An 11,991-nucleotide genomic window follows, 5' to 3' on the forward strand; every position below is an offset into this window, starting at 1 on the left:
TATCTTTCTCTATATCGATTTATCGATGTATCGATGCATCGAACTATCTAATCTATCGTCACATACAGAGTGGGGAGGGCCACCAGCCAATCGGCGCGCTCCCCTGTCACGCTCCCACCAATCGGAGCCCTCTACGCTGCGGCAGCGATCCTTCGCCTCGTCCAATCCGCGAGTCGGCAGCGTGCGGGCCCGAATCCCTCTTCAACCTTCCGGAGGGGCACCTTCAAGCAGCTCCGCGGTGCAACTGGCAGCGGCGTCCTCAGCTGAAGAGACAAGTGGAAGTAACACAGACGAAAACATGTCGTTCCTGACGTTCAGCCGCTTGGCGCCCAAGCTCCTCAGCTCCCAGGTGAGAGCCCGAGTCCGGCGGCTCGACGCCACATTCCCCCTCTCGTCAAGTACTTTACACCGAGAAGCTAGCGGCTAACGGGGGAGCTAGCTAGCTTAGCCGCGTCCAGCCACATTGTGAAATGCAGTTGGCAAAGAGCGCAGGATAATAATAATAACTGTTAATAACCGAACTCTGGCAACAGCGTTACGTTTTGTATTCAGTTTTACTCTCTGTGTACATATCAGTGTTCACACGTTCGAGTCCCGCTGTCTTTGAATGGGTCCTGTTAGCTAACATTAGCTTGAGTCCCGCTGCTCTTCACGCCGGCCTGGCGGTGTCACAGCCTGGACGCGTTTCCTTCCAGCAGCAGCGGCCACTTTACATGTTTCTTTTAAATATTTTTTAAAGGTGTTTCTATATATTTGTACGTGGATTTCAAGCCACTGCGGTTTGTCCTTAAACTCGTCCCCAACGTGGTGGTTCGTCTCCAGCCCCGTTGACCTTCACGTTAGGATTTCAGACACTAACCCAAAGCCGAACTATTCCATGAGGTCCTGTTCATATGTCATCTTCTAACATTTAAATCTATTTCAACATTTAGATAAAAACACTGGAGATTCAAGTGCAAGCAACTCATCCTTTATCTATATATATTTATAACTTATTGCACAATCACCCCCCTGGTGCTCATAGTATTTTTGGGGATTTAATACTGTTTTTTATATATTTTTGCATTAATGCACCCACAGCAAATTCCTTGAATGTGTAAACCTGCTTGGGAATTAAACAATTCTGCTCTGCAGGCAGATCTCACCATGTGTTATTATAAATACGAGGGTTGTTTTAATAGTCCACTGGATAGTGTGGGTTATTATACTATATTATCTGCCACTCAGGAACATAGTAAGCCTCCTTCCAGTGACTCGCCTCCTTCCAGTGACTCGCCCACTGTGCTCCTCCAGTGACCTCTCAGACCAGACTACGTACACTACATGACCCCTGTGTCGTCCACCACCTGTGTATCTATTATCAGATCTTCCTCCGCCATTACAAGTAATCTGTGACCAAGAGGTGTACTTCCTTGAACTCTGTACAAGCTAAGGGGAAATGAGTCCCTGTTATCAGTCTTACAATTAGCGATACATGCTTCTAACCCGTGGCGCCCTCATCCTGACCCTGCTTATCAGTTATCTTTGCTCACGAAATGTATTAGTCAGCTAGTTTTTGTACTTTGCGTAACTTTCTTTGACCATAAAGCATTGGGTGTCTCAACTATTACTGAAAGTTATGCAATTAATATGTTGAGAGGTGGATACAAGTGTAGTTTTCTATGTGTACAGAGGTTATGTCCTCAATACTTGACTCATAAAAGTTGAGGGAAAATGGAGAAGAAATGTGGATTCAACAAATGCTTGCTACAAAATTGAGTGAAATTAGTTTTCTTAGTTTGCTTTCAACCTTAGTTCTTCCAGCTGAGTTGTATGTTCACTTTTGTAGACTTAGTGGATTGTTAGATAACATGTAAATGGAGTACATGTCATGTGTTTCTTTCAAACAAAGTGCCTGCGGGGTGACCCTCTCTGTGCAGTGTTGTTACAGTAACCTTTCTCCCACAAGCTGGGAGTTGGTTGGTGACGAAGGAAATCTGACACTCTATATTTAAGACCCCGCGCTGTTACATAATCCTACTCTCAGCTGGGTTGTGTGTGTGCGTGTGTGTAGTGACGCAAGCGCCTACCTTTTGTGTCTGTGGGCCTCGTCGACCTATCGTCCACTTCCAGCCACGGCAGAGGCAGCTGTCACCTGTCTCCCCTCACCCATTGATGATTTTGATAAGCAGTCAGTGGAGTCCTGTTACGCTGGCGAGCAGCAGCAGGCTCAACTTCTCACTGCTGATACTGCACTTCAAACACCCATTTACTATTCTCACATTTTCTTAACCGGTGTTTCTTGCTTTTGAATCTGTATTACATCCCATTGTCTTGTCTAAATTTCAGCAACAGTATACGGCTTAAGAGTAATTGTATATAAATATTTGCTATAAATAGGTGGTGATTGATGTTCCCTCTGTGACCATCTAATCACTCTGGTTGTCAGACAGCTTGTGGCTTTTCTCATTCATTCTAAAACATATTTATAAAAACAAATTGACCTTGCCCTCATTTTTTGCCCTCACATCCCAACATGTGAATACAAGTTTAGAGCCTGTTGAATTTGAACACTCCTTCGCATTGGAAACAATTTCCTTTCATGAGCTGGCCGGATGGAGACAAACTATCTGTATACCATATATTTCATCAAGTAGCATAAAAGTCATAAGTTGTGACTAGTTAAACTGATGCACTATAAGTTAATGTGTGTATTTTTTATCTGTATTCTACAACGCAACGGTTTATTTTGAAGCTTTAAGTATCGAGGCCTGCATCAGAATTATGGAAAACCTGATTCCTCACGAGCACATAAGTCAGTCCCACATATTGACATTGTAAACTGGTGTTTTAGTTGTGTGGCAGGTTTAATTTGAATAGCACACACTGTGCTGTATAACTGTGATTCACCCAACATGCTAACAAGCCCTCAGTTTCCATAGGGTAATCCTCGTACGTCTGGTGAGGAATGTCCACAAAGAATTCTCACTAGTAGTGACTTGTTTCACCTGTTTGTTGTGATTTACCCAAGTGCCTCATCCATGTTTATTTCAGTGTAATGTTTGTAAAAATAGTTGTGGAACTGAGCCACCGGACAATCCACTACAACAGGGATAAAAACACCCACCCCAGATTTTTTTGACACCCACGGCAATTAAGTGTTTGGCAGTAAAACGAATGACGGATTAATTAAAATCCTGGGCTCGTGCTCAAAGTAAAACTGTCAAAGACCCTGTTATTATAATGTGAAGAGTCATTTCTCAAAACTACCAATGAGTGATTAGTTTTGAAATCTATTTTTATCTTCCAGGGTAATGAGGTCGAAAGGTCATTTACAGAACTAGATATTTAGAGCCACTGCCAGGTTGTCTGGTTCCATACATAAGGAGCCTTGGTATCCCAGACATGCTGCTACCGTCTTGAAATACTTTGTAACCCTTTTGTCATGTTACTTATTGTTACAATATTATTTCTCTTTCTACTCCACAGAATGCCAACTTCCTTGTGGCAGCCAGAAATGCCAGCGCATCAACAACAGTAAGTTAAGTTCACTCCAAGGTTGTCTGGTTACTTGTGAAGGAAAGGAAAGTGTAGCGTGTAGATGTTTGTTTTGGTGCATCACTGATTTAGATATTGTATTTTTTACAGAATCTGAAGGACATTCTGGCAGATCTCATCCCCAAAGAACAGACCAGGATCAAGAACTTCAAACAACAGTATGGCAAAACCAACATAGGACAGGTTACTGTGGACATGGTGAGTAACTCTGGAGATGGTGAACAAAATAAAACAATAGATGATGCATCAGAATGACACACTATCTACAAACCAGCCACCAGGCATGATGCATAATAGTTGTGGTATGACAGCCCCACCCAATCTGTCTAGGCTTGCCCAGTAGTAGTTACTGTCAGGTATCACTGTCAGATCAACTCCCTTAAAGATCACAATAGGAACTGCTTCCTGCCGACAGACATTTTAGCTGCGTCACTAAATCCTCTACGGCATTCTGCCAGTTTCAGATTTGTACAGTTGCCATAAACACACACGCACACACACACACACACGCACCACTGCAAAGACACACACCACTGCAAAGACTGCGTCATCCTCTTCTGTTTAACTGTCACTTCCACTCTCACCCCTGGCTGGTAGCCACGAGGATCTTAGTGGAATTTCTTGTTTCACTTTCAAACATCAGCTGTCCTTTTCATGTGAATGTGTTTTATTTTTTCAGATGCATTTTTTGTTTCAATAAAATCCTTGTCAGCGCTTGATAACCAACCACTGAGCTTCAAAAATATTATACTGTAGAAAAACTGTCAAATTGTAACAAATCCGGTGTTGCATAGATTGCATCATCAACTCAATTTTCAGTATTTGACGTCTGTATGTGCTTTTGTTTCTATTTTTCCATCCACAGGTCTATGGAGGTATGAGGGGGATGAAGGGTCTGGTGTACGAGACCTCTGTTTTGGATCCTGATGAGGTCGGTATTAAAACAAGGCCGATAAATGTTTTCAGATTCAAACTTCTGGCTCGGGTTGATGTAATTCACATAGTGTCTCCCAGTGAGCACGGAGAAGTCTTCTTTTATCCAACTGTGAAATATATATCTGTCACAGTTCCATGAAGATGTAAATCAAGATTGTTGTGAAAGGTCTGTGAAATGTAAAAAGAAAACACTATTAGCTGATGTATTGATATTGAATTTCTTACCCAGCAAATATTTGAGTATCAGCTTTGATGTATTATTCATTCTGCTGAGAGTCAAAGTAGAAAGCTTCATGATTGTAGACAATCTTCAAGTGGCTATAATTTAAACTTTTGGTTTAAATTGGCTGTTAGAGACCAGGCTACGTCATAGGCACTATACTTGATTGCTTTCTTACTGAAGCTGAGAGCTTTCAGTGGCAGAGCTGCTTTGTTCATATATCTGATTAGCAGGCCGCCACATGAATCAATAATCCAATAATCAATCATCCATATTCATTGGTAGAACTAGAGCTCATGTTGACAGCTTGACCACACTCACTTTTCACAGCCAAGTTTTTTGTTTCCTCTCCATTGATAAACAGGGCATCCGTTTTCGGGGCTATAGCATTCCAGAGTGTCAGCAGTTGCTGCCTAAAGCTCCAGGAGGTGAGGAGCCGCTGCCCGAGGGCCTCTTCTGGCTGTTGATCACTGGGCAGGTGCCCACCGAGGAGCAGGTAAGCGTGAGAGCAGTGCTGAAGCTGCTAAGTTCATCGTACTTATGAGTCATAATGAGGGAGGACTAGGCAGTCGTTCACTTCTCTGTCAGTGCTGGTATCTCAGACACATCTCAGAAACTCCACACTGGTTTAGCGGCATATAGGGTTGTGGCGGTACTTGCTTACTGCAATACCACGGTCATGTGATGCCTATGATGGGATTGAGCTCATTACCGTCCTAACAGCAGGTGATGGGCAGACACCCAGGGAGCCATGGGCGGCTCCACTGTCCGTGTCAGAGTGTGCATGGCCTGGCCACAGCGCCACTAAGCCCTGGGCAGACACCCAGGGAGCCATGCACAGCTCCAAAGCTAATTCTGCTGTCTCTATCATTCACGCTGGGCACTGCCAAACTGAGCGCGCCCCACCAGCTCCTCCTGCTCTTGGGCTGCAACAACTAATCGATTATTTAAAAAAAATAGCTGGTAACCAATTTATTAATCAATTTGTCAGGTCTGATATCAAGAGGGCAGTAAACCAGCCAATCCCGTGCCTCGTTTAGCTCACGTGACGATGCTGTCCTCTCTGAAATAATTTGTTTTTAAAACTGGCAGAGACAAACATTGCTCTCCACACAGTGGAGACGGCTGATGAATGCGCAAACAGCTCTGAAGAAAGATTTTACTCATTGAAGAAAAGTGTCAATCATTATGTGGTAATTAGTGTTGAAACAAATCGTTTAAACTGTTGTGAGTCAGTGAGAAAAAATGCAGTCTGTACTTTAAATAAGCATTTTGTTGCTGCCAGCCATGTCCTGGAAGAGTGATGTAAAGAAAACCCAGCTCATAGGCATTAATCTCTCTGGCCGACACTTCACTGAATCAATAGCATTCATATCTTTACCTTATTTGATCTGACGTATTATTTAATGCATCTGTTATTTAGTGAATCAGCGAAGGAGGATAACTTAAGACCATCATCTGCAACAGTTCTGCAGATCAATATTTGCTGGCAAAGTAAAGTTACTGTACTAAATGTGCGTGTGTCTGTAGCACACCTTTTCATAAAGCAGAAAAATCTAGTCTTTCAGGTCCCTCACTTTTATATTGTGTGATTCTTTTACTCCAGGTGAGCTGGGTGTCCAAAGAGTGGGCGAAGAGAGCAGCACTTCCCTCTCACGTCGTCACCATGCTGGACAACTTCCCCACAAACCTGCACCCCATGTCTCAGTTCAGTGCTGCCATCACAGCTCTGAACAGCGAGAGCGGCTTTGCACGGGCTTACTCTGAGGGCGTCCACAAGACCAAGTACTGGGAGGTGAGTTCACATCTATTTCATGTCATCTGAAATCATACAGGCTCTGTACCAGGGATGGAAATATTCATCTGTTGTTTCTGAGTAAAATATCTTTATGAATAAAAAGACTGCTGTTTAATTTGGTACTTTTACATGGCCTCTCTTAGTTTGTTTATGAAGACTCCATGGACTTGATCGCCAAGCTGCCCTGCATTGCTGCCAAGATCTATCGCAACCTGTACCGCGAAGGCAGCAGTATCGGAGCCATCGACTCCAACCTGGACTGGTCCCACAACTTCACCAACATGCTGGGCTACAGTGACACCCAGTTCACTGAGCTAATGAGACTCTACCTCACCATCCACAGGTGCCACTTTCTATTGGATTCTATTGTTATGTCTGAGGGGTTATGCTCCGTTTCTAGTCAAACTCAAATCAAAGATTGGATGTAGACTGTGCAGTGTGCAAGAAGAACAACTTGAGTTTTGTAATTTAATGGATGTTGGCGTAATGTTAATTTAAAGCTTCTTCTTTTTTTATGTTACAGTGATCATGAAGGAGGCAATGTCAGTGCCCACACCAGCCACTTGGTGGGCAGTGCTCTGTCTGACCCCTACCTGTCCTTCAGCGCCGCCATGAATGGTCTGGCTGGGCCTCTGCACGGTCTGGCCAATCAGGTTTGTACAAAACTAATCGCCATTTCCAGTTTCACTCACACGGAAGATGCATTTTCCCATGCCACTGTTGGAGAGGCACAGCTGCTACTAATACATCTAATTGACTGAATTCCACTCGGCTGCTACAGTCTCAGGGTCCTGGTCTCGTCCGAGCTGGCTCCTGTCACACTGACATGAACTACTGAGACTAGGGCTGCATGATATGACTTCAAATCAGTATCACAATTATAATTAAACATTTACCTTAATTACGATTAATGAACAATTATTTCATGTAATTTTCTTTAATGTAATTTGCATTGCCTCCATGTTACAGGAGGTGCTGGTGTGGCTGACTGCTCTGCAGAAGGAGATGGGAGGAGAGGTGTCTGATGAGCAGATGAGGGATTACATCTGGAACACACTCAAGTCTGGAAGGGTAAAAAAAAACACTTCTCTTACACGACCAGTTGTGGTTATTCAAAATACTACTCAAATACTACTACTATAATACTGGATGAACTTTATAACACCACATCCATCAGGCTTGGGTTTGATATATATATATATATTATTTGTATACACTATCTAGTCTTTCATACTCAATGTAGCTTGTCTTTTCTTAATGTTAAACAAGATATGATTAAAGCATTCTCTAAAAGATTCACTGTACAGGGGAAATTCTGTCTGTTTCACACTTAACACAATAAGAACAAATACAATAAAAATAGTAGTTGGATGTTGGCGCAGTTCAAATGTTTAGGAAATGTCTCCTCTCTCTGGGCTGCAGGTGGTGCCAGGCTATGGTCATGCTGTCCTGAGGAAGACGGACCCACGTTACGCCTGCCAGCGTGAATTTGCCCTGAAGCATCTGCCCAATGACCCCATGTTTAAGTTGGTCGCCCAGCTTTACAAGATTGTCCCCAATGTGCTGCTGGAGCAGGGTAAGGCCAAGAACCCCTGGCCCAACGTGGACGCTCACAGTGGAGTGCTGCTGCAGGTGAGACCCAAATGATCCCTACAATCGTGTAACTGTCATGTTCTGGTTCCAAATACAAATCCTGACATGGTCTCTCTTCCCCCCCCCCTGTGTATAGTACTATGGAATGACTGAGATGAATTACTACACGGTGCTCTTTGGTGTGTCCCGAGCCCTCGGCGTACTGGCTCAGCTGGTGTGGAGTAGAGCCTTGGGCTTCCCCTTGGAGCGCCCCAAGTCCATGAGCACGGATGGACTGATGGGACTGGTGGGAGTCAAGTCAGGCTGAAGAACCACCTGAAAGGAGCCGGGGGTTAGTGTAAAGGGTGGGAGGAGGTGGAAATATCAAAAAAGGCAGCCATAAGTTGACCCCCTGTCATTTCCAACCCCAGGGATTCAACGGGATTCAAAGAGACAGTATGCTTTTAATGTCATTTCACAAAAGAAGGGCCTTTTTTAAATCGTCTCACAGTTAGTGTTTGAGTGTATTTAGTTAACCCCTGAGAGGTTTCCCCCACCGTCTCCATATTTGGAACACGTAAGGTGAAGGCTTCAGTCACATGTAACCCATAGTCGGCTCAAACTATGTACTATTCTAAGTCTGCTAGCATTGCTAAGATTTTCCCCTTTGCAGTGCCCACGCATTTGTCCTTGAGCACCTCGTGGGTCTGAACTATGAATAGGCAGTGGCATTCAAAGGGAATTGTGGGAGTGAATTACACTTCGTTTATATTTGTTCAAAAGTTAAAATACCTGACTCAACCTTTTGTTGCTTCTGGCTAATGCAGTGATTTGTTTTAGAGGACGTCCCAAAGAAAATATGGTCTTCCCCCCCCCCCAAATACGACTCAACTTAGTTTTTCCTTCTATGCAATGTTCCCAGACGTCATCCCAGCCAGTCTATTAGCACGTTTCACTCCCGTATATGAACACTCCAGTTTAGACAAAAAGGTCCTCACAAGTAAAGTTAACAAGCTGTACGAGATAAACCTGGGCTGGTTGATAAGCTCATGGCCTAAGGATGGAGGAGTCAATTTCAAGACCTAGCGCATTTAAAACATGCGAATCCCTTCTTTGTGGTCAACGATCTCCAGCGTGGTGGCGGTGACCGGCCTCCCAGGCTCCTTGCCACGCTTCACCAGGATGTAAGAAGGGGCCACCTCCCGGGGTGTGACCACCATGTCCTCCAGGACCTCTTTAGGTGACAGGCTCTTAAGACGAGGTAGTGTTTGACTGCACAATTGCTGATGGGCAATTTTCAATCAGCCAAAAAAGAATCGCCGGAAATGTTGATAGCTTCAAACTTTTGTGTATAATCTCTCAAAGAACTAAACCGCTCGTGCATCTAACCAGAGCTGTACGACTCATCTCCTTCCACCTTAGGCCACGGACATATCAACCCCCCCGCCAACCTTCAAAAACAGCAATATCAGTTTAAAGATACTGCCCCTTTAAATCTTCACGTCTCCCCTCTTTCACCAACTGTAGTGTTTTTTTCTTTTTAATCATGACCTGTATTTCCCTCTATGATCAAAATAACCGTCTCGTCCGTTTTCATAGAAAAGCTTTCGTCGTTTTTAACGGGTCTCTGCTCAAATGGACCCTGATAGAGAATCCAGAATAATGTACAGTAGTCATGATGATAAAGTTCTGAGCAGAGGGTGTTGTAATTGACGGCCTGTCGTAAATCCTTAAGAGCAAGCTTGACTGAATAGTGGGATCTGGGGACTTTGGTTAAGGTCCCGTCTTATCTGAGTGTATGTTTGTTAAATCCCCACAGGAGAGCGCTTTAAACATCAAATACTCCAAAATGAGCACTTGCTTGATAGGATTTCCTTATTCGTAGACGTAGACCCCCCCCCCCCCAGGTTGATTGTATCCAGGTTTTTTTGGTGTTGAATATGTATAAAACTATAATCTTTGGGTTCTCATTTTGTGGTTTTATTTATACTTTGTGTACATAGGTATATATATGTATATGTATAGCTTGAATGTATGAGCTCGATCACATGCTTGTAATAGCCACAAAGATTACCATAGTTGATCCACAGTGTCACTGTGAAAACTTAACAACGAACAAAAAGAAACTGCAGCTATCTTGTATGCATATAATTTCTCGCCTAGCTCAGGGGGCCGAGCCGGTGCTGTTTATTTCAATAATTTCCACTTCAGTGTTTCAAGCTTGCTCTTAAGCTCTGGGTTTGTCAGCACTCCATTTTTTTTTTTTGTAGTATAAGTTCTTGGATCCTTTTTAATTTCCTTCCCCCTCAAACTACTCATGCTGCGTGTTAGTCAGTAGCTCTTTCAGATGCGTGAGTCTCTTTGCCGCCATCCTCTCGGCTTCATCAGGTGTGTTAAGTGTTTGATCGTGGTGTTCTTCCGTGTGTTGGCTCGTTGCAGAGATGACGTTATTTTGATCGTAGAGGAGCATATAGAGGTTGTACATGATAACAGTGAATTCAGAGCGGATGGATTCATGAAGAGAAACACTATGGGGGGGATGGGGCTGGATGGGTCAAATGGGAGAGAAAAGCTTGAAGAGCAAATATTGGAAAACCTGACAAAAAATGAAAAATAAAGGTTTTTATTAACACTTGTTTGGTCTGATTTTCTTTCATTGGCTGTTATGTAATGAAGGTGGTTTTCACAGAGGACGTTCTGACAGGTCACGGCAGGAAAAGCTGTAGATGATTAAACTAATAACGGCTGAAGTTAATGTAGTTGCTTTTATTTGAGGTTTGTTGTGTAAGCTCACAGTCGACATGAATGTGAACAGGAACACCGGTGCTTTTTTCTGTGATAGTGGTTCATATGCTCTCACTGTACAGGATGTAATCAGATTACTCAGGTCTTCCGCAGTGATAAAGTAGAGCTGGAGAGTCAGTGTCACGTCCACTCAGTCGACGGAGGAACTTCAATCTGGATTTATCTGTAACCTGATCAGTCAAACTTTATTTAGCCGTCAAACTAATCAATGCAATTCAAAGTACTTTACAGGTGATTGACCAAACATACAATGTTAAAAATGTATTAAAAATTACATTTGGATGAAAAGACTAATTCATACCAAAACAATCAGCAGAGAAGACAACAGTTAAAAGAAAGTGGAGAAAATAAAATCTATATAATAAACACTAAGATGTTATAAAACAATAGATTTTTAGAAGTTAAATAATGTTAAAATACACAAATAATAAAACTACATAAAAGACAGACTAAATAGGTGTTTTAATTAACTTTTAAAAATGAAATTGTCCGATCCTCTGAGGTGATCGTTTCACAGTCGCCTTAAATCCAATCAAGCTGCAGCAGGTTTCCCACACTCAAACGTATCAGCTCCCAAAATATGTTTGGTATTTTATCCCCTGGCAAATCAGCAAGTCTCACAATATTAAAAGAAAGTGAAAAAAACAAACCGCACCAAAAGGTAATGGGTCCTTTCCTGAGGTTTTTCCAGGTTTTGTGGACATCTGTGAATTTATCAGTAGTTTTTGTGTACCGCTGATTAAAACAAACAAAGGGACGGGGGTGGAAACATAACCTCATTAGCCGAGGTAGTAACACTCTAGCTCTATGAAATTGTTCATTCTCACATGTTCTTTTGTTGAGACGCAGCCTTGGACGACTGCATTTTAGAAACAAGATTTTACAAAGCTCCACCCAGAGAGAAGCTGTTTATACAAGTTCCTCTCTGGACAAATGCTGCAGGACTTCAACTTGAATTTGTGCTTCTTCAGTTCTTATCTTTTCACTGTGGTCAGATTATTCTGGTGACTTGTGCTTGGACGTAATAAATGCGATCGACAGGATCAAGGAAGAAGATGGTCCGAACAGCCACCTCTCCTATGTGCTGTTATTAATAACTGGCCCACATACCACCACCCCACTC

General features: G+C 43.0%; 1 protein-coding gene across 1 annotated transcript; it reads left to right on the plus strand.

The window, feature by feature from the left end:
- The first annotated feature begins 173 nt into the window (after positions 1-173).
- On the plus strand, positions 174-10,698 carry cs (citrate synthase). The gene is made up of 11 exons (XM_035158478.2): positions 174-349; positions 3,469-3,516; positions 3,628-3,735; positions 4,403-4,468; positions 5,058-5,189; positions 6,300-6,488; positions 6,635-6,834; positions 7,015-7,144; positions 7,461-7,562; positions 7,914-8,123; positions 8,221-10,698. Exons 1-11 carry the CDS (start codon positions 299-301, stop codon positions 8,389-8,391), a joined length of 1,407 nt encoding a protein of 468 aa, XP_035014369.1. The 5' UTR covers positions 174-298; the 3' UTR covers positions 8,392-10,698.
- The last annotated feature ends 1,293 nt before the right edge of the window (positions 10,699-11,991 follow it).

The sequence above is a fragment of the Hippoglossus stenolepis genome, chromosome 6 (assembly GCF_022539355.2).
Source record: "Hippoglossus stenolepis isolate QCI-W04-F060 chromosome 6, HSTE1.2, whole genome shotgun sequence".
NCBI classification, from domain to species: Eukaryota; Metazoa; Chordata; class Actinopteri; order Pleuronectiformes; family Pleuronectidae; genus Hippoglossus; species Hippoglossus stenolepis.

Bases quoted from the DNA above. Each gene is read 5' to 3' on its own strand.
- cs (XM_035158478.2), top strand. From the start codon at position 299: ATGTCGTTCCTGACGTTCAGCCGCTTGGCGCCCAAGCTCCTCAGCTCC. The intron at 6,489-6,634 runs GTGAGTTCACAT...GGCCTCTCTTAG, and splicing joins ACAAGACCAAGTACTGGGAG to TTTGTTTATGAAGACTCCAT. The intron at 6,835-7,014 runs GTGCCACTTTCT...TTTATGTTACAG, and splicing joins CTCTACCTCACCATCCACAG to TGATCATGAAGGAGGCAATG.